This window comes from Trachurus japonicus, chromosome 21 (assembly GCF_045865225.1).
Source record: "Trachurus japonicus isolate A0001 chromosome 21, Traja_1.0".
In the NCBI taxonomy this organism is placed as follows: domain Eukaryota; kingdom Metazoa; phylum Chordata; class Actinopteri; order Carangiformes; family Carangidae; genus Trachurus; species Trachurus japonicus.
Window position 1 is genome coordinate 20,182,511 of NC_140927.1, and position 22,926 is coordinate 20,205,436.

The 22,926-nt window shown below is 45.9% G+C and overlaps 1 protein-coding gene across 3 annotated transcripts; it reads right to left on the reverse strand.

The window, feature by feature from the left end:
* Positions 1-3,409: 3,409 nt before the first annotated feature.
* irs2b (insulin receptor substrate 2b) lies at positions 3,410-16,907 on the reverse strand. 3 transcript variants are annotated; one of them, XM_085766353.1, is made up of 2 exons: positions 13,353-16,907; positions 3,410-5,933 (listed from the first exon to the last, which is right to left on the reverse strand). In XM_085766353.1, exons 1-2 carry the CDS (start codon positions 16,738-16,740, stop codon positions 5,929-5,931), a joined length of 3,393 nt encoding a protein of 1,130 aa, XP_085622479.1. In that variant the 5' UTR covers positions 16,741-16,907; the 3' UTR covers positions 3,410-5,928. The 3 variants fall into 3 exon arrangements, with proteins under 3 accessions (XP_085622479.1, XP_085622477.1, XP_085622478.1); XM_085766351.1 differs by having other exon boundaries at positions 13,349-16,907; XM_085766352.1 differs by lacking the exon at positions 3,410-5,933 and adding an exon at positions 11,776-11,804.
* Positions 16,908-22,926: the final 6,019 nt, after the last annotated feature.

The window sequence follows — 22,926 nt, forward strand, 5'->3', positions numbered from 1 at the left end:
TGCACATTCCTGTAAAATACATGTTGGGTCAGCCCCAACTGGAGCGTCCATGTTGACTCATTTCTTAAGCATCACAGTTTCAGGAGAAGAAAACAGGAAGGAGCTTGATCTCCTAAAAAAAAAACCTGGAAGAGGTTTTAAACTTTAAATCAAACATTATCCAGGAAGAACACATCTTCCAACATCACCCTCTCTTTCCACTACTTTGCTCTTTCTCTCTGTCACATATTCAGACAGGCTTTCCCCTTTTACTGCACACTTTGTTGTCCCAGTTTGTTCTGGCTCTGCTCACATTGGTTTATTTTTTTATGAGCACTGATAGAAGCTCACTTCAGTGGCTATGCCTCTGTTTTAGCCTCTGTCTTAGTTTGTGTTACATGCATGTGTGTGTTTGTGTGTTTGCACTGGATGGGAAGAAGTTGTTTTTTGCATTCTCAGATTTCTCTGGAAAGAGGAAGTGAACCTTTGTTTACTGCACTTTCGCGGGCAGATTATGCAACACTGAGAGATGACACAAGAGTTTACGGCCCTCCAGGTGTACAGTCTGTCTGTGTGTGTGTGTGTGTGTGTGTGTGTGTGTGTGTGTGTGTGTGTGTGAGAGAGAGATCTATTTGAATAGGAGGCCACAGTTAGAGAAGGATCAGTTACACCCACTGAGTATGACACTCTTTCACTTGTGAAGCTGTCTTGCAGTACATATACAAATATGGTGAAAACATTCCTGGATGCAGAGGTGTTTGCGTTCCAGCTCGTTCCGATCAGTAGGAAATATGTGCGGACCCAAATGTGGATGAATCTGTGAAGCACTGCACCAAATATGCAGCACATCTCACTCTGTACATAAGCAACTTTCTGCCCTGTCACATCTCCACCAGAATCAGCCATGGACTAAATCACTTTAGCTGAAACTTGCTTCATTCCTGCTCTGTGTTCATACAGTATTTCATTACAGCTGAATTCCCTTATATAGCAGGTCACACTTTTTCTGTTTCTGCTGTCAGACAACAGATGAAGTATGAAACACAGACTGAACTGTGACACATTAAGACTTATGTTAATCAGCTCCTGGCCATTTTTGCAGTGAAATAGGGGAGGGCCTGCAGGGATATTGTCACACAGAGCAACATGCAACAATCCTACAAGATTACTGTCTGAGATTGAAGTGATTTTTTTTCAGTTTTATTCATCTATATGTATGTTTGTGTAAAAAGAAGCAATAAAGTCTTGTTGCGTGTGTTTTCGCCTTTTTGTGTGCGTTTCCATATATTCTTTTGTGTTTATGAACTTGGAGCTCATCTGTTTCCTCTGTGTGTTTCCTGTCTTGTATCTTTTCTGTCCTCGGGGGCCACCGTAGTAAACTTCCCTCTCTCTCTCGTGAATGGACGCAGCCAACCACGTGCGCTATAAGGCAGAAAATATGCTGCATGTTGGCCAACACTCAGTCACACAAACCGACCGATGAGTGATTGGTGTGGGAGACACCAACAAACAGCCACAGAGCATACTTGCTTTACAAAACACACATACACACAAACACACACACACACACAGCCACTAATGTAGTGGCCATGTCCAGACAGCTTTCCGGAATTTCCTGTGGAGCGAGTGCAGGTCTCTGTCCATAAGGCTGATGACTCCCTGGGGTAATTGGCTACTTTACGCTGCTCATATGGAGCTATCTACTGTTGCACTACCACCAACCCCCAATCCCACTACCCAAACACCCTCACACACTCACTCTCATACATGAATTCATATGCAAGGCGACACGTAGACAATCTTCTGGTAGTGATTTGCATGGGTTTCAGTACCAGTTTCTCCACTTGTGCTGCAGATTTTGAAATCTTCCACATGTTAAAGGGATAGTTCACCCTAGAATGATATTTCGCTCATTATATTATATTACTCACCCTCATGTTGACTAAGGGCTGGAAGAATTTTCAGAGTCCACCGTCCCTTCTCTGAGTTACAGGGGGTCTTGGCGTAGCAGTGCATTTCAATGCAACGGTTGCAAAGGGACACCAGAGCTCTTCGTAAAAAAACACACACAAAAAAACATCCAAATACCTCCATGATGCTCGTATGTAATGTCCGTCTTGTGCTGAAGCCCCAAATTGCGTAATTGTCCCGAAAAAAATTAAATAAGTCTATATTTTAAGCTTGTTTGTAGCGGAAGCTTCTCGAAGCTCCTCTTCCTGGTCCGTCCAAATCTCGCGTGATTCGCAGTAACCGCACTGACGCCGGCGCAAATCACGCGAGATTTGGATTTTTTTTGTGTGTGTTTTTTTACGAAGAGCTCTGGTGTCCCTTTGCAACCGTTGCATTGAAATGCACTGCTACGCCAAGACCCCCTGTAACTCAGAGAAGGGACGGTGGACTCTGAGAATTCTTCCAGCCCTTAGTCAACATGAGGGTGAGTAGATAATGAGCGAAATATCATTCTAGGGTGAACTATCCCTTTAATTAAAATTAAAGGATTTTACTCCTTGGTCTGCAGCTTTCTTATGTCTTAACTCTGTAAGTCTTGTCTTTAATTAAACTTTAGCAACAAATCAAGCAAGAAGGAGAACAGGAGCGGCGGTTGAATTTTGGTTGAGCTTTGCTCTCTAGGATTTTGCTCTGTCATTAGCCCTCTGCCTAAAAATGCTGTAGGGACAAATCAGCGTAATGGAGGAGATTTACCTCCGGGCTATCAGTCGACCCTTCCTGTCAGTCAACCTGCACGTTTCTCTGCGACCTGCCCCCTTCTCTACAGCTGTTGCCGGCCACTTTACTGCTCACATACTTCACATTTAAGTACAAGCATGTCATGTACCCTGCCCCAGCGCATGCACACAAACCTCAAAGCCGACGACCCCCTCCTCCCATCCGAACGCACAACACACAGCAGACAATCAGACCGATTTCTCAGCATTAATTACCATTTTAATTAGCAAGGCTGTGAGAATAAATAATCTGACAGCATATGGCTAAGGGTGCAAAATGATAATCCTATCACAGTGTTATTTATTCCCTCCCAGTTCCAGGGGCTGTTTCAACATGCTGGTCTAATTACTATTGCTGGGGGTGGGGACTGAGCGGCAAGCGTAGAAAAACAATAACAATGCTAATGCTGGAGGCAATGCTAGGTTAGGCCTACACCCAATTTTTGATGCGTGCTTTCTCAATAGGGAGCCGGGCTTTAAAATCACTTGGGAGAAAACAAAGAGGGATGAGGGAAACGACAAAATCAAGATATGTCCTCCTCTTTCCTTCTCTCATTCCTAACGAGGGTTTTTCTTAATGAAAGAGGGAGGAATCTGAATCGAAACATCTGCTCTGGCGAGGGCCCATTCAAATGAGGAGATAAAAAGCCAGGGCCTGTTGTTTGACGTGACGGGGAGGAGAATAGAAACAGAGGCAGAATGGCTTTCTTAAATAACATCATTATTTATTGCATGTGTCTATAAAGAATCAATACAATCTAAAGCAATGAACTAAGTTTAAATTATCATCTCTTAGTAGCATCACAATATGCAAGATATGAATTATGTACAACGAAAGACACAGCAAGATAAGCCAGGGCCCATATCGTAACCTTTTTTAGATGCTGAATAAAAACTTGAAACATTATCCAAATGCAAAAAACACTGCTCAAAACAAACAGAAAAAAGTTTCCATTTCAAATTTGAAGAAAAAAAATGTACAAACAGCAAAAATCTGATTTTAAGGTTTAACAAACGTTATTAACAGTATTTATACATTTGGTACATCTTTGTAAACTAAATTTCAAAAGTGTAAATATTGCATATATGCCTTTTGTGTTGTACCTTAGTAACAAGAATTAACTATGTCAAGTAATAATGATTTCTCTTTAAAATCTTTTTTTCTCAGAATTACAGCATTAGAAAATGTCCTCATAGTGGCATCAATTTCACAAGACTATCCCATGACAGTTAAAAAAAGAAAAGAAAATCAAAGCCAAACCATACTGGTTAGCATATAACTTAATTAGTGCTTTTGTTGTATCAGAAAGTTCACTCAAACACATACTATGTACAGTACAAACAACAGAAGTTATTTAACTTAACATCTCTCAAAGTTTCGCAGCGTTTGCTTAGATGTAATTCTCTGTAACGTCGCACTATTTACAGTATATAGGCAAAGGTTAAGTACCAGTGAATTCAGATAAATAATAAGATACTTCCCCGGGTTTGTCTCTTTTATTCGGCTTGTATCTGTCAAAGTCTCCATTCAGTACCTCTGCATGTTTCATTATTGTTGTTTTTGTTGTTATCATTGTTGTTGCAGTTGTTGTGTGTTTGTTGGGTTGTGTATGTGTGTGTGTGTGTGTGTGTGTGTGTGTGTTCCCGAGCTTGGAACACAGCGTGTACTACATTCAACGTGTCTTGTGTTACAATCTAGAAAGTTTGTAAGTGCAAGACCGTGCAGTGGAGGCCGTGGGTTCAAGCTATGGAGCGGCTCGTCAAGAGCAGCCGGTCAAGACTGCGTTCTGCATTGGCCACATTGCTCAGTGCTGCCTGGTGTGGTGCGACAGACCTCCACAATGAGGCATCAGGTGAGAAAATGTAAAGATACTGGGCTGTCCAGTTACTCTGTATAAATAACTCCAAAACATTCATCTTCCCTCATCTCTGGTCTCGACAGGTCCTAGCTTCCTGCGCGCTGCGTGGGCGTGCAGGATGTCACAGGTGAACACTGGGTGAGAAGTTGGTAAAGTGTATGACGTTTGCTGAGACTCGGGGCTCAGACAGGCCACAGATGCCGATGGTTCATTCTGCATTGTGTGGATGCGTGAGACACCTGCATGCACGCGTGATGCGATGCAATGCGATGTCAAGTATTCCTCTAAGGTCCTCTAAGTATTCATTGAGTGTGTAATGAATCCCCCCGTCTCAGACGTATTAATAAATATATTACTCTGGATATTTTAATACATAATATTGTCGTACATGGAAGTGGGGAGAGAAGGAACTTAATCTCAGAGAGGCTGCCTCTCGCTCGGCTCTGATGAACATTCAGTCTCTGGGATGATCGGTTAAATCTTTGATATACTGCGTGTTTATAGGTCCAAACTGAAAAAGGTCCATCAGACAGGGGCTGATGGTTAAGAGTAAGGCTTTGGATTGGTGATTCTTAAAAAAACATTCACCTCTGAAAATAAATATTTTATATATATTTCTACTGTGTGAATTGGTACCAACCTGGTTTTTTGCTGAGGTAGGGTTTCTATTTTTTTTAAGCAAATGTTAACTTGATTTTTCTTTTTTTTTTAAATATGTTCATAAATGCCACCTCTTTTTTGCAGTACAATCTGTATAAAAGTTTACACACACATCTCATTTACTGCATACAGACATGATAAATAAATAAATACATGTAATCTGTATGCATGTAAGGTTTGTTTGTTTTGTGTTTTGTGTGTATGTGTGCGCACACTTGCTCTTGGTTTGGCTCACAGGTTTTCAGGTGAGGGTTCCTGGCAAAAGAAAGCCAGTTGAAAGTGTATGAATGGTAATAGCAACAATAATTAACATAACAATATACTGCAGAATGATTCTGCAGGCCTACATACAGAGATAAATAGATAAATATTTACCTATCTATAATTAGAGTTAAAAGTCCATTTAAGTTCTTGTTATTTTTCTTTTTAAAAGTAATCTAGTACTACAGCAGCGATGGCGCCTGAATGTTTTGGTGCCGAGAGAAGCGGAGGGAAGATTTGGGGTAAGGGTCAAGTGTCCGTGTTTCCATGGTGACGGCTGTCCCCGTGACCCTTGAAGGCAGCGAAGAGGTCAAAGGGCACTGGCTGCAGCGCATGGTCCAACTGTCACTGTGGCGACCTCGTCACTCGGCTGCAGCGAAATCCTACGTTCACAGGAAGAGGAGGGAGATGGAGGGCGAGGGGGGGCGGGGACTCGTCAGCTTTCATTCTGAAAAGGAGAAGAAGAAAGAAAACGAGTGAGTTTCTTGTCAGGTGATCATAAACATAGGCAACTAAAGGAGACTTTAAACCTTTAAGAAACTTCATTGAGTGTGTGTATATACAGTAAATGTGATTCATTATGTTGGACAAAGCAATAGAAGGGAGGAAGAGGTCAAACATATACACTCAATCTGTTACCAAGTAAGGAATAAGCGCTCTTCCAGGGGCCTGCCTTTGTGTGTGTGTGTGTGTGTGTGTGTGTGTATTCCTCAGCTGGTAGACACTGAAGTGGCAAGTGCTTTCACGGCAGGGGAAAAACAGACTGGCATTTAGCACTGTGCGGCTGACACAGGGCAGCCACCAAGAACAGCAAAGGAGACTCACAACACTCCCACACACACCAAAACACACAATACACACTGGTATTCTTGATTGCATACCTACTGAAGTCAAATAAACAAAGATTTACTCACACACACACACACACACACACACAAACACACACACTAGGGGTGGGCGATATGGCGATATTAGATCGTGAAGGATTAGAGTGTGTAGACGATCTGCCAAAGTGCAGAGATCGTAGGATCGTCTGGGGCACATTCTATAAATTGCAGTTCTATGCTGCAAAGCGCAAACAAAGGACATTTGCAAAGTTTGCTAAAAGAGATAACAACAGTTACTTTATTTGACCCTTTTCAATCAGCTATTTAGTGTTTTGATATACTTAAAATCCTGTTAAAATGACTGTGTTGAATAAAACAAACAGTAATGTCTTCATTGATATTTTACTTTCATGTTTATTGAAAGCTACCTTTTATGTTGCAAGAGTCCACTTGATCAGAGTGTTGTTGTTTACCTTTTACTATGTTTACGTTGTTTGCACATGTTGGCAAAACTGCAACTATTTAGATTAAAATCTATTCAGAAAGGTTCTTTGGCCTAAATAGTCTATTTTTCCTTTTTTCAATTTAAGATCGTGATGAAATCGAAATTGTGACTTCATTTAAATAAAATCGTGATATGATATTTTTGCCATATTGCCCACCCCTAACACACACACACACCAAAGCAGTGTATTTTCACGTACTATAAACTCAAGAGGCTTCACAGTGTCACTTTTCTCCCAGTGGAAAACTGCACTGACCCTTGCCCCTGTGTACTTGTTTGTGAGGTTTCATTTGCATGCTGAGCTATCAAATGGGAGCGGAAGTCTTGGTTGACACACACACACACACACACACACACCCACACACACACACAGACCCTTCTCCACGGCTGCATTTCTTCCCTCACTCGCTGTCTCCTCTCCCTCTTCCCCAGCCGTGAACAAGAGCTGTTTTCACAAAGCTGGATGTGATCGTCATTCTCTAAAACAAACCTTTCATTCAGAGTCCTCAGTCCACCCCCTAAACCCCCACACCCCCCTCAGCTACTCCCACCATAAACACACACACACGTCTGTTTCTCCTTGCCCAATGCATACTCGCTCAAAAAAAAATGAAAATCTGATGTTAATGTCAAATCTTAAGCTTTTATAAACACAACTCCCATTGAGACAGGGAGAGAGAGAGAGCACATTGAAGAGACCGGTGCATTTACCTACACAGATTCTCAGGGATGTTTTGTTTGAAAAATTAAATAAAAAATAATTGATTTCACTCCCGTGGCCACCTGGGCCGACTAAAGCTCTGCCTCTTCGCTGCCATGGGTGTCAGTAGACAGAAGAAAAATAGAAACAGTGGGGTGGGAAGTGGTGGAAAAACCACAGTAACAGAATCAACCTGACAGAGAGGAACGGGAATGCAGTGAGGTCATGGGACCGACGGCCCATAACAATCTGAATGTGTGTGTACGTGTAAGTGTGTATGTGTGTGTGTGTGTGTGTGTGTGTTGTGGAGGGGCTGGGCTAGTCAGTGGCCTGTAGAGACAGACACTTGGGTGAGAATGACTGAGATCTACCGGGAAGGAGAGCTGAATCACTAAACAGCTCAGATTAGCAGCCAGGTGTAGACACGAACATAAGCACTCGGAAAGATTATAATTATTGAATGAACCACGGTGCAAAGTGGACAATGTGGCGTATGGGGACTCGCTGTCGCCGCACACACACACACACTCACTCACTCACACACATGCTGCCATTTGAACACATGCTGATCGTAGAAAAGTGTGGGTGGGCGGGGAGAGTTTGGGTGGTGGTGAGGGGTGAGGGGTGCGCGGGGGGTTGGGTGGTATTGACAGAAAGGGACAGAGGTCCGGCGGGGGGAATGAACCCAATGGCTCCTACCCCTCCTCCTCCTCCTCCTCCTCCTCCTCGTCCCACACACACACACAGCCCTCCACCCACCCATCAACAACCCCTGTCCCAGCACACACACACACAGACACGCACTCACGCACACACAGGCTCTGTTCATTATTTATTTAGTTCTCACAGGCTAAATTTAGCCCGGCTCCATTCACGGCTAGGACACACACGCAGGCATGCATTAGCAGCCTCCTCTCTAGTGCTTCACAGGCAGTGTAAACAACGGCCCATGTCTGTTGATGCGTTGCCTGCTTGAGTAGTTTTATGTCGTTGCGGAGCTAAGTTAATGGGCGTGTAGAGGTAAAAAAAAAACTGCTCCGAAATGTATTTCTGAGCAGAGAAGAGGAAGAGGATGATCACCAAGCCTGAGCTGGAAACGGAGCGTCTGGAAAAACAACAGAGCCGATGTCAGGAGCAGGTTTCCCTCCTTCCTTTCAGATAGTGAGGGCGATGAGGAGGCTCAGATATGCTCTGTTTACATTCTTGTCCTGCTGGCTCCTCCCTGATCTACAGCAGCGCTCCACCAAACAAACACTGACTGACTCTTCACCTCTGACCCCATCCCCCCCCTACACACCTCAGCCTGACTCACCAAACAACAACAACTGCTAACCTTGTTGCGACACAGGTTATATAGTCTCCTACCATCCTGGCAGTCAGAATCAATCTTGAAAGAAAAACAAAACAATCAATGTGGCATTTAAATTTCTTGTTGAGTACATCTGAAATGCAAAGGGATGCAGTGTTTAATTTATCTATTTTTACCTACAAATTACTTAATGATGGCTCTGAGTTGCTTCTAATCAACTATTTAGTTGAGTTTAGTGACAGCTGTTACATCATCATAGATAACTGTAGAGTACAAAACATGCTCAGATTTCCTAAGACAACTGTTTTCATCATCATCATCATCACACAATAGAAGAAAACAAGAGGCCATTGCCACACACGGTATTGCACCACTTCAGTTTTCATTGTCATTGCCTCATATGCTGAACTGTATCATCTAACCCTCCTCTATAAAGAAGCATTAACACAACACTGGTGTCCTAAGACTTTATGGGTGAAGAGTTTACCATGAATGAATCAGAATATAACCACAGGACTGCACTCAACTTCCTTGGTGGTACGTATACGTACGCATGTGTGTGTGTGTGTTTGTGTCAGTACTGTATGGCATGTGCGCTCATGTCACACACACAAAGAAGCTCTATCTCTTCCTCTCCCTCTAGAAAAACAAGGTACTCAACAATGTCTAATCCTGAAGTGAATGTAATCCTTCTTACCTCCAAGCTAAATTGAGGATACGCTGGGTTAAATTTGTGTTTATCTAGTGCTGGAACACCCCGCCCTACTTTGCTCAAAGAGTTATGTATCACACACACACACAGCCAGAGGTGTTAGGCGTTTGGATATCTGAAGGGGACGTGACCAATGGGACAGGTGAGGACAGGGATCGCCAAGGTAGACTGAGAGTTTATGTGTAGATTACAGTTCCTGGTTCTCAGATGTCAGACTTTCCCACCAGGTCATGAACACACCATAACAAAAGTCATTTCCAGGGCAGCGACTAAAAATATAATTTATGATTTCTTTCTGGAAATATGACTTAAATGGAAAAATCGATAATCAATGTAGCTGCCAATGGATCCATTCGTCATGGAAGCTCTGGATATTTCAGATCAATTGTTGGCTGTCTGTCTGCTATTGTTCTCAGCAGTGAGACAAACCAGACAGTAAGAGGAGTGAGAGTTGTCAGTGGCTCTAATGAGATATGAATATTCAATTGTTAAATGCAATATTGGGACAAATCCTCTATGGCCTGTGGTGTGAAAAGCCAATCAGAGATACTCCACTGAGGTCAGATAACAACAGGAAGAGCTCAAGGCCCCAGTGCACCAGTGTGGTGGTGAAGGGGAGTGTGTAAGGAGTGGGAGGGGCGGAGGGGGAGCTCGAATCACATGATTTCTGGAAAACAGAAACCAATGCCTGGAGAGAAGAAGGGGGGAGAAGAAGGAGGAGGAGGACGGGGAAGAGGACGAGGGCGAGGAGAGAGGAGGGGGTGTTCTTGAAACTGCTTTGCCACACCCCCCACCTTCTCCCTGTTGTTGTTGTGGCGGCAGATGGTGGCCAGTCATTAACGTATTGTCACTCTCCTCCGAAGGGCCAGATAACCAGTGAGCACTGCTTGGCGGGGCAGGTGCAAAAACCCCTGACCCACCTCCCCTCCCCTCACCCCCCTCCCCCCACCCTCCCCTACGCCTCTGCCATCTGCTGATATCTGTGTACATGTAAGCGCACGCAGGAGACGTAGGCTCACAGACAGACAGACAGACAGAAAGTGGAAATGGGCATGTTGGGTTTTTTTTGTTGATGGTGGTGATGATGATGATGATGGTGGTGGTGGGGTAGTCTGAGCCCGCAAATGGAGAGTGAGTCAGCCCCCCCACCCCTCCTCCTCCTCCTCACCCACACAGGGATCTTTTTTAGCCAGAGAGAGAAACATTAGATAACTGAGGACAGAGGTGGGGAAGGGAAGATGACAGGAAGATGATAAAGAAGCTTTTATGGAGAGAAGTGGCGATACACATGTACTCTAGACTAGAGAGAGGGCGAAGATGAGAGCAGGGAGAAGAAAAAAAGAAGAAAGTTATATGAATAGTCCAAACACACACACTATATACATACACACTCAATCTTTACTAGTACACACTGTGTGGATTTTTGGAAATGCCCTGATGGTGATATATGTCTCAAAGCCTCTCTCTCTCTCTCACACAGCTAGTTCAAAGGTCAAGAAACTGACATTGTCGGCAGGACCAGAAAGCGTGCACTGAAAGCTAAACAGCCCCCTCCCCCTCGCTCCTGCATGTGATGTCGGAGCCTAAAACCCAAACAACAACAGTGAAACCTACCAAACTAACTGACTCCACCTCCACCTCCATGTCCAACTGTGTCAAGTTAAAAAACACACACACAGACAGGTCCAGGACATGCTTACACATTTGCATGTTTGTCAAGCTGCGGCATAGTTTTTCTACCACATACACACTGCAGTGCCAAATGAAGCCAGGTGATTTATTTCCCTAATGTACCTGTTTGGAGTTGATGTACTGCAGGGTAAACAAACTACTGATAACATGAGAGTGTGAAGAAGCCCCGTCACCTTGTAGTAAACAAAACAGCTGTGCTCTCGCTTTCTTTCACACGCACAAAAGAAAAGGAAGTGTTTGGTATTTTTAAATGTGCTTCACTGTTATGTACAAAGATTTGTTAAAGGATGGGCTTATATAACCCCCCACTCCCCCCCGACACAGCAGCGGAGATCAACCCTTACTGGAACCACGCTGATCTCTATCCCTCTCTGTCTCACATCGCTCCCCTCCCTTCGGCCAAAAAAGCTCAATTGTCTATTTTGCTGGACTTGAAAAACAAAACAAGTTATCCATCCCTCCACCCCATCCATCACTATTGTTCTTTTCGCCTCTCTCTCTCTCTCTCTCTCCCTCTGCTTTCGTAGCCTTGGACCAACGTCTCCACTCAGGGTCAAAATTCAATATTCCTGTGCTGAGACATAAAAGAACCAGGACATGGTGAACTGATAACATTGATGATAACAGATCTGTGTTTGTGTGTTTGTGTGTGTGTGCGCGCCTTGTTTTGAAAGTAACATGTGTTCATACTAAACACCGGTGAACATTAGTTTCATTGGCATGTTTTTATGAAGTTGTTCACTGTGGAGAAAAAAAAAAAAGAAAAATAGAGAGAATCCTCCCATCCCCCCTCTCTGAGTCCATCCCACCAGGTTAGAAAAACAAGTGAGCATTCACCTCTCCCAGCAACCTTTGCACACTGCCCACATTCCAGTCCTGAAACCCAGTACCTGACAACTGATAAACAACTGACTCACTTGTTTTTCTGGGGAACCCGATGACTTCCACACCAAGCCTTACGCTGCCTGCCTGCGCTCACAGCATGAGAGCCAACAGAGACAAAGCGGGGACAACTTGCTTGTGAAACCGCAAACGGCAATTAAAATCTTGTATTTCACCATCAGGAACACTGACTCCTGACTCACGATGATCCTGACACAGTGTGTTTTTTCTTTTTCAAACAATAGCAACTTCTGACATGCCCCTGCCAGGTCATCTAGCTCGGTAAATAATCCCTGCCATTTAGAGATGCATGAAAAGCCTCTGATGCAACGGCCAATAAACGAGGTGAAAGGTAATATTTAGAGGGCGGCTGTTCTTTCCTGTAAAAGACAGCTAGTCACAAGGACTTCACGGCCTTTTCACACGCATCATGCGCAGCGTGTGCCACTGACTCAGATAAGATGTTTCTTTATAAAAAAAAATAATGACGTGATATTCATAAAAACAGAACTCAATAAACAAGGCACTGTTTGCACAAGAGCAGCATCAACTCACCCTGGATAAAATGTAAATATCGGTGTGGCCATCGTTTTCAAAATAAAAGCATTTCACAATGAAATGTGTGAATCCTACAGTGAAATACAGTCATTGTTTCCCTTCACATTCACATGTGTGTATATTTCTGTTATTTTTGCATAATTCATTTTCTAAATACACATTGTTGCTGTCTTTTTTTGGTAAGGGTGCATTTGTGTTCCGGTGATGCTGCTCTGATAACTCAGTGCAGATTCAAACCCATCGAGGACCGAGGAAGTCTCCCTCAGCATCATGCAGCTTTGATATTTGTCAATGTGTCATGGGTGTGACGAGCAAGTGACTAATGCTGTCTAAACATCTCAGCCTACACCCATGCAGCAGCAACAGAGCTCGGTTTCTTCCTACGGCTCCTGTAACATCCTTTTTAGCAGTCAGGTTTTAATCACACAGGTTCTACTACTGCAAACGCACAATGAAGCTTTATTCTCAGACTCCTCTCTGGAAAGATAATCATCATTCTCAGCTTTGGTATGAAAATGTGCTCAGGATGGCTGCTTAGCAATGAGCAGCCTATCTCTGCAGAGTAAACAGTGGCCTTGAGGCGGGTCTCGGATGCACCCAAGCACTGACAAAACTCGCCTTATGAATGAAAAACCGGCTGAATGAATGAGTGCGCGCGACACCTATGAAAAAAAACACTCACCTTTCACAGCAGCGGCGGTCTCCTTGAATCCCATGCTGGCGTAGGGGCTGGTGTTGAAACCATTCATGCCACCTTTGCAGCCACAGGCGGGTTTGAACCTCAAGAGTCCGTCGCAGCCCCCTAGCCGACATCCTCCGAAGTTTCCCTCCATCAAGTTTAAGGCAATGTAGTTAAGTCCGTTTTGATACCCAGCTGACGTCTCCCTGCACATGGGGCTGTTGCTGCTGTAGTCCTCCTCGGGTCCCTCGGAGCTCTGAACTGTGCGGGATACATTCTCCACGGAGGCAGAGCTGTGTCGTTTGGTGTCGTGGGCAAAGGATGGACACACGGGTGTGACTGTGGTGGTGGAGGAGAAGGTCTCGGAGCTGTGGCGCCGGCGACCCTGAGGGTCAGCCTTGATCACTTTGGCTCCTCTGTGCGGGTCCAGGAGGGTGACAGATAACGAAGGAGCCCCTATGAGGAAAGAGTGCTCGGGGACGTCCACGATGCTGCTGCTCTCCAGGCTGAGCCTCTGGACGCAGGCGGTGGGGCTGGTGGGGAGGGAAGCAGCATCAGTGGTGCAGAGAGCAGGGAGAGGGGCAGCGGGGCTGAAAGTCATCTCGGTGTAGTCATCCTTAACCGGTGCAGGCTGACACGTCAGGCTCACCTGCTGCTGGAGAGAAGGAGGAGGAGGAGGAGGAGTGGGGTATTCCTCCACCATCCCCCTCTCCTCTGCCTGCCCCTCGATGCTTTTCTCCTCTTTCTCCTCCTCGCCTCCCTTCTGCGAGCCCTGCTGGGTGTTCACCACAGGACAAGAAGAGACTTCAGGTGTGTGGTTTAAGCGCCCAGCAGGAGGGGAACCCCTGGACTGGGTTGAGCCAAGGTGACCCGGGGAGCCGACATCAACGTTGGCATAGTCTGAGATTGGCAGAGATCCTCTGGCGGGCGGCTCAGAGCTCTGCGAGGCCGCGGACGCCTGTGGGTCGGGGGTAACACTACTAAAGTCTATGTTGATGTACTCTCCGGGGCTGCGTGGCTCTGAGGGAAGCGGGTGTTCGCTCATACACGGTAACGTTCTGAGTGACTCCAGAGCCAGACGGGTCGGCCGACACACCCTGCCCCGGTGAACCAGACCCCCGTCCACCCGAGCCAGTCTCAGAGGAGACGGGGCGGAGGAGGTCACCGGAGAGCCGGCGGCCACAGAGTCTCCCGGAGAGACGGGACAGTAGTTGGACTCCTCTTCTATCCGCTGTCTCTGTAAACTCATCAACACGTACTGGTCTGTGTCTGTGGACCCGTTGCGCTGCAGGGGGCCTTTGAGCGAGCGTGGCAGAGAGCTGTAAGAGTAAGGCTGTCTGTGATGATGATGATGCAGGGGGTGGGGGTCTCCTCCCTGGGGGCTGAGGATGTAGTCCGGTGGCGTGAGAGACACCAGGGTGTCCACGGGAGACATGTTCAGGTACTCTCCGGTGGCCAGCTTCCCGTCGGTGCTCTCCACTGACATCTTGGTTCCGCACCACATGCGCATGTAGCCGCTGTCCTCCAGAGAAACGCTCCCGGGGGAGTCTGTGCGTGGGGCCAGCCCTGCTGAAGAGGAGTGGGAGCGGGGGTTGATGATCTGCTTGGGAGCGGAGACACACATGGGGCTCATGGGCATGTAGGGGTCCTCTTTGGAGCCCAGCATCTGGGGCGTCACACCTGGCATCATGGGCATGTACCCACTGTCAGCTTGGACACCGTTAGATCCGATCTGGACATCCCTGTAATCCTCAGGATAGGTGCATTTAGGGGAGGCGGTGTGACACCTGCGGGAAGATGGGTTATACGTGGCTCTCATCAGGGTGTACTCATCCAGGGAGACTGATGAGACTTGGGGAGGGGGTCTGTGCTGGCGGGGGCAGGTGAGGGAGTACGTGCGCTTCCGGTAAGCCTTCTCCAGCTCCGGTAACCGCCGGTAGCCGTTCTGACTCTGTCGCTCCATCACCATGTAGCCGTCCAGCTCGCTGCCGTCGCGGGAGGGGGGAGTGTCAGCTTTGAGGGACTCGGGGGTGTTGCTACGGAGGGTGAGCGGCAGCCGGAGGTCCCGTGCGTCTGCGGGGCTGGAGCCGTACTCCTCGCACGATATGAAGCCGGCGTCGCTGGGGGAACCGGAGAAGGAGGCGCTGCAGCTGGAGGGCCGGGGGGGTCCGCCGCTGTCCGGGCACGAGGACAGGCTGACCAGGCTCGGGGCGGTCACGGGTGGGGAATGAGACAGGGGCATGGACATGGACTTACTGTGCTGGAGGGAAGAGGATTCAAACGTCCGACAGGGGCGAGCCGTGATGGTGTGGGATCTGCTCAGCAGCGTCCGGTGCACCCCGGGGCTGAGCGGGCTGCCGGTCACCGACATGGGCCGCGTCATGGTGCCGTCGCCCTCGCTGGCCGTGCGGATCCGACAGGAGGAGAATTTGCTCACCGGGGAGGTCGTGGCCATGCTGTCGGTGCGCGAGCGGCGGGGCAGCCCGGTCTGGCTCGGGGGGAGGTTGTTCAGGTGCCGCCGCGTGGGCACGGAGATCGGGTTGGTGCCGGATGACTGGCTCTTACTGCGCGGGCGAAACTCCGACAGCTCCTTCATGGCTTTCATCGCCTCCAGGATAGTCTCGTGGATGTTCTGAGCCACCACCGAGTCGTCCGCCTGCATCCACAGCTCCCCGGGACCCGTGGCCGCAGACCGACCCACCTCGATGAAGAAGAAGCTGTCAGAGTGGCCGCACCTCCGGATGTTCATCAGCTGCAAGATGACGGAGGCTACCTCCGAGTTCAACTTGACGAAGCTGATAGTCCGGCTGGAGAGACACAGTCTGTACACCCCGGTCAGATTCCTGCTCTGGCCCAGGCCTTTAGACTTCAGGTTGACCTGCCAGACCTCCTTGTAGACGGCGGCGACCGGCGTGATCACCCCGTAGCTCGCCTCGTCGAAGCCGACCAGCGACGACGCGGAGTTGGTCGCCGCCGACGCGTCGTACACTTTCCCCTCTGCCATCAGGTCCGTCAGCGCCCGGTACCAGCTCTCCTGCTCCTGCTCGTTCTCCGCCGCCACGGCGAAATATTCGTCCTTGGTGTAAAGAGCAATGAGAAATTTGTGTTTTGCGTCCGCTCTCTTGTTGATATTGAGGCAGCAGTCCAGGGGAATAACTCTCTTCGCCGCCGATTTGTTTTTCCATTTCTTCTCGCTCTCGTAGTACTCCAGGCGCGCAGGGAAACCCTCGCTCGGCTCTTTGAGCACGAAAAAGCGCTTGTGTCCGTGTTTCTGCTTCTTTAGATATCCGCATTTCTTGACAGTGTTGGTGTTGGTGGTTGTGTTGTTATTGGTCACGATCGCACCGCCGGCTAATAACGACTGATCTGCCGTGTTTGGCGGACTCGCCATTCTCGCCGTCCTCCTTGCGAAATCAGACAACAATGCCCGCTTTTCCTCTTTTTCTTATGTTTGCCTCTCTCTTCTTCTTTTTTTCCTCTCCTGTTCTCGAGTTGAGCCGAAGGGAAAACGCCGCCGCTTTTACTCTAATCCTCTATTTCCAGAGCCGGCTGCGCGTCCGTTCGTCTTCTCCCACAGCTGAGCAATAAATAACACATGTCTCTTGGTGTCCGGACTGAGGTGGGGGGGTTGGTGGTGGAGGAAACAACATGTGACGGGTCTACACATCCAGCTCCGGTTTAAAAAATAGAAGGGAAAGGAGAAGTGGAGGGAGGAGGAGGGGATAGAAAGAGAGAGAGAAAAAAAATCCACACACACCGATAGTGGGTGGTGCGCAGTCAGCTCATTGGGCCTATTGGTGGAAACGGGATGAATGCTGGAGTGAGATGGCTCAGTTCAAAGGAGAGAGAGAGAGAAGGAAAAAGGGCCCTCCTACTATCACTCTGCCCTCTTCCGACTCGTTTGAGCGTAGTCAGTCAGGACTGGAGCTTTATTTATAGCAGCTCTGGTCCTGTGATCCAACACTTGGCTACTGAGGAGATTTTTTTTTTGTATCAGGATATGTATAGTCCCAGCAAACAAAATGTTCCTGACCTATAAAGCACACATCTGCGTCATTTAGAGGGTTGAGATGGATTATAAAACATTAAAAATGCACAGCGACTAGTAGTGGAGCATGGGAGAAAGTGAATGGACTTCTAATTCTTAGCCTATTTATGATATAAGATATACAGTAGGCTAGTTATTGTTTTGTTCTTATCATCACTCCAGTGTTTTCCCCACTCATAGTCACCACCAGTGAACGTGTCTCAGTGTGACTGCAGAGGGAGTCATCCTGGGCTCAAAACTGGTAAACAACCAGCATGAGCCAGTCGAGACTGTAGCTTTGTCACAAGAATTTAATATTCCCCCCGTGTCACCCAGCCAGTGCACGCGCTCACGACTTCTCCTCTTCCTTCCGCCTCCTCCTCCTCCTCCTTCATATTCTCTACGCCCTCCTCCCGTGTGCCTTCCTCAGTTTCCTGCGGAAGCACAGCGCAAGTGTTGGTGATGGATGCACGGAATGAGCGAAGAGCAGATTATAAAGCTGGGTGTTTTATTGCATAACGCGGTCCGGCTTTATTCATGTCTGCTTCGAGCTTCTAGCAGAGCCGAGCTGCTCCGTTACAACAGTCCGTTTCCGGCTGCTTCCCGTCCCCACACTCAGACATAGTAGATAGGACACCAAGGATGCGGTAGATTTAAATGGGTGATAGCGTATGTCTGAAATATTTGAGGTTATTACAGGGTAAAGCTTAAGCCGGCGGGGGAATAAATACGACGTCACGCTGGTATAGAGGAATGACCCATATATGGTTATGGTCATGATGACGCAAAAAAAAAATTCTCCTGATCTTGATGCGTCAATGCTGGTAATGTGCGTAAGGACGAAATGCGGGAGCCAGATGGGTACTACGAGTGAGGTGGTGATGAGAGCGTGCTGCTGACAGCCAATCGCCTGAGTCTGACCCAGAGAGGATGAGACTCGCTTTCACCTCATCGTGCCCGGCAGTGCTGTTTCACACAGTATGGAGTCAGAGTAGTGCCATAAAAATGACGAAATATTGAAATAATGCAGTAAAAGTGGAAATTTAAACAAGGGATATGTAAGTTAATTCAAATTAGAAGATATTTGTATTTGTGCGTTTATCCTTTTTCGCCGACCATGCAGGGTAGTGTGCACCTTTTCCAAATGCCCTGCACTTGACTTTAAATGTGGTAATTGTGTGTTTGTACTGTCTCTGTGCCGTTTTATGTATCAGGTTTTCCTCTGTATTTTAGATTGTGGTCTGTGTCTGTTGTGTATTAGATTATGGGACTGCAGATGGAAAAATTAGCATGGTGCAACCATCTCCTCCTTTCTGGAAAATGATTAATGTTATTGCACGATGTCCCTTAAATGAACTAAATACAATGAAGTAAACTAAACAAATATATAAAAATGACGCACACACACTAAAAACAAAATCCTTTTTACCTATTGCTTTTGCTATTATTGGAAAGGTCAAGCTGTCAATCAACTGATTTTGGGCAGGCTTTCCTGCCCAGGCTGAATAGTTGATTCAGCTTTAACAGGAGATTTTATTGTGGACCACAGGAGGTATGCAGACTTGAACATGCATGTGACACTCATACGTACTGTCTGTCTTGCAAGTGTGTGTTTGTGTTTTCACACTATCACTGTTTCACTAATGCCAGCTCTGTCTTCCCACATTGGGTGTGCCTTGACTGGTGATCACTAACATAAGGGCATGCTAAAGGGATAGTTCAACATTTTGGCAAATTGGCCCACTGCCATAATCCCTATAGTCTTAGCAGTAGGTTCGTTACCTTTAATTGTTGGTGCAAGCTATTTTGCACGCTACGGAGGCTAATGGGATTTCTTGGTTTCCCTCATCAAGCTCATCAAATACACAATCCAACAACTCAAAACAAAACACTCTCGTGGACAAGTTGTGACCTGCACATTCACCACGCTATGAGATAATAACAGAACGTTACGAGACAGAGTTGTTTTTCAGGCAAATGCAGAGACTGCTTGCCGAAAAACTGCCTCAGACGGGAACGCGCATCAGCGGTTTTGCATGAATTTACCTCAAAAACAACTGATTATGGCAATGGGCCAATTTGCCAAAATGTTAAAACTATCCCTTTAAGTTACTGACACAATAATGGCCTATATTAGATTTCTTCTATAGTATACTGGGCCTTCACTGTCACCATGGTTAAATAAGAATGTGATATGGCTAATGTTTTTAATTTATGTGATGCTGGTGCAGCTTATACATGGAAACTCTGGTGGAAGGTGCCAGTTTTATGTAATGTTGTTAGTATGTTGTCAGCATGACTAACATCTGATGTTTTCCCTGTTTGTTTTCTCTGGGAACTGCACTCGTCACGTGTGAAAGATAGGCGAGGTGTGAGATGCAGCGTGTTCATGGTCTCAATGTGTTGAGTCCCAGGAGGGGAGATAACACTATGCACCATGTACATGTGTAGTTTATGTTTACTTCCTTCTGCACCAAAACACAACCTGCCAAAGCTATATAGATTCATGTGTGCGGGAATCATCCACTCAGCCTCGGCAGGAAAAGCCAGTTGATGAACGCTTCCAACAGAAGTAGAGGGGGGCATGTTGTTTTTACTTTTTTTTTCTTTTTATAGTTCCACATTTTTATTTACATGTGATTTTTGTAATCCTGTCCTCACATTAACATTTATTTTAATATTAATTTAAGGATTCATCCTGTTTTGACACTCTGATGAACCCATATAATGTAGGTCAAATGCACAGACAGCACACAGATCTCCCATTCAGGCTAGTTACAAACCTTTATTAAATGCGGGTGATTCTACATTCCCAATGCCACTCATAGCACATTATCTGCCAATAATAGTCAAATGTCCCATGATGATGAAAACTACCCCCACCCTCTTCACACACGCCCCCCACCGCCTACCCACCCCACTCCATAGCCTATCCCCATTTTCTTTCAGATCCCACAGTGCTGGCTCAGCACCAAACCACCCTGTCTTCAGCAGCAAGGTCAATTACCATGCCCCGTGCAGGTCAATTATGCCACCACAGGCAATGATTTGACTACTACACCCATAGAAGAATCGAATCCTCCAGCAGCAGCCTCTTGCTCCCCTTTCCTCAAACACTCTTACACTTGTGATGTTTATTTTTATGTTTTCCTCCTTTACATTATCAGAGGTGTGTGTTTACATCTGCCTTATTGCTTCAAGTGCCATGCACTCGTTTTGATATAAATAGATGTGGAGACGCTGGCTGCCTAAACCTCCCAGGCTCAGATATCTCCCTGTAGGATAAGGAGGGTTCCCTCTCTGTTTATATTAGGTTTCCCTAGCCAACATGACTGTGACACACACACACAGGCTGGGATCTGAACTTTCACACCCTCTGATAACAAACATCCACCACACATTGACTGTATTGTGAATGTGTTGCTTGGAGTAAGTCACATTTGCAGTATCTACTGTTGCTTAAATCTCTGATAAACTGTGAATAGACTGTCTTCGTCGGAAGCATTTCAAGTCCATGACAGTCTTGCCTTGTATAATAGCTTGCTGACCTGACACTGTGAAGATAAACAGAAACTGAGTGGGGGTAGTGTGAAGTGAAAGCAAGGGCAGAGGGAGTGACTTTCTTTTTGCCTAACCCATGAAGCATGAGAAATGCAAATCAGCTGTCTATAAAATACCAATAAGGTGGGCGATTGTCCCATAAAGAGTGCTGCTTGCAGACCCAATCTGGTTGAGTCTGTGATATGTCCTTGCCCTTTTCTTAGGTAACTACATGAATATTTATCACCATGCAATTTACACAGCATGGTGCATTAATTTACAAGTTAATTAAAGGGCCAGTCGAACCTGATTTACAAGACTTTAAATGGCTCCTCTCATCCTTTCCTGTTAGGAACCCTTTAGGCCTTTATAGGTTAATTTATTTAACGATGGATAGGGGTGTGACTCTCAGGGCGCTCCCTGTCAAAACAAATAGCTCTTTCATACTCTGAATTTCTCTCCTTTTTGCTATATAAGGAATATCCATGATTGAATATAAAAAAAGTGTGGGAAAACAACCAGGAAGAGTTAAACAAGCAAAGTATAATAGATTGTCTAAATTCACCAGAAAGCCTGTAGCTTTGGGGACCTAATCTCATTTAGGCTCTTCAGGCCCGACCACAAATACAAACAACCCCGGCTGCCCCATTTGCTGAGTCACAAGCACATAATGTCTTAGTCACCCACTGCACTGTCACTGTGTGCAACGATTAGTTTCATAAGCTTTCATAAAGCAGATTAGAAAAGCCGATCTGATGAGATAAGATTAAGGACAAGCAGGAGGGAGGGGAGCAAAGATTATAGGCTCAGTCATACTCCACCTTACCGCCACATAAGGCGCCATCAAATGAACAACACAAACATGTATTGTTGGTATCCAAACATTGCACACGCACACACTGCCTCTGCCTCATCTCATTAGTCAAAAAAAACAAAACAGATTATAGTCAAAGCCCGGGGTGTCTGATTCACAATGGTGTGGCAGTGTGTTGATGTTTTTGTTATTTGGTGTCTGGAGTGGGATGTTTTCATGTTTTTGTCAGGAGAGTTATGTCGGAGACTGAATTGGACAGGCTAACCTTTGTTCAGCCTTGGATAACTTAGTCATCAGTTGACCTTAATGTTCTGTTCTGGACACAACAGAGCCTTTTTTGGCTGCGTAAAAACAAATTCAACACTGTTATAAACCTGATTTTAAATTGGTTACATTTTAGACGCCTGTAAGACTGAGATAGAGACAACAAATACTTCAACTGTAAAACATGGATAGGTATGAATTTAATATTTCACATCACTCTTGGTGCTGCATTACCTTCACCTGAATCCTCAGTAAGTCAAAAAGTGTTCTTGTTTGCATCTAAGACTTACTTACTTTCTGGGTTTTAACTGACCTCAAATATACAGTAAGTGTGTCACTCTGCAGGGTAACACACTGTACTTTGCTTTGTCAGTGCAAACAAAATGAATACATATTTGTATACGTATATAGCCCATTTAGCATATCAAACATCAGTTATTTCCTTATTTCCTCATTGGGGTAATTACTCAAATGAGTTAGAAAAATATCAGGGTTTTCTTTCCTTCTTTCCACCTTTTATATTTGCTTTGTTTTGTTCCCACATTTAAATATTGCTCCTTACCAATCCTGCATTTTCTTAAACCCAGCATTGTAACCAGTTCATGATAATGAAAGCTGTTTTCTGTGCTCTTGAGCACATACACTATAGATCGCACCGTTCAAACTCATGTTGTCACCCATAATTGACTCGATCCTCTGATCAATACAGCAGAGGCGAAATTGAAATTTCTCTTCTGGTTAATTTTTGTGCTGATTGATCATAGGCAGGTCGACCTGGAGGAAAGGCAGCGTGTGCTGATGGAGATCCTCATGTTATTGGACATTTGCTGCCTGCATCTGTATTGAGCCACAGCACCAGTGATTACAGTTTTGATTACTTCTGTTAACCAACTCATTGACATGGACTTAATATATTTTTGATTAATCTGCAG

Coding starts and splice junctions, on each gene's coding strand:
- irs2b (XM_085766351.1), bottom strand. CDS start 16,740: ATGGCGAGTCCGCCAAACACGGCAGATCAGTCGTTATTAGCCGGCGGT. Junction 5,934..13,348: donor GCCGCTGCTGTGAAAGGTGA/GTGTTTTTTTTC, acceptor TCTCCTTTTCAG/AATGAAAGCTGACGAGTCCC.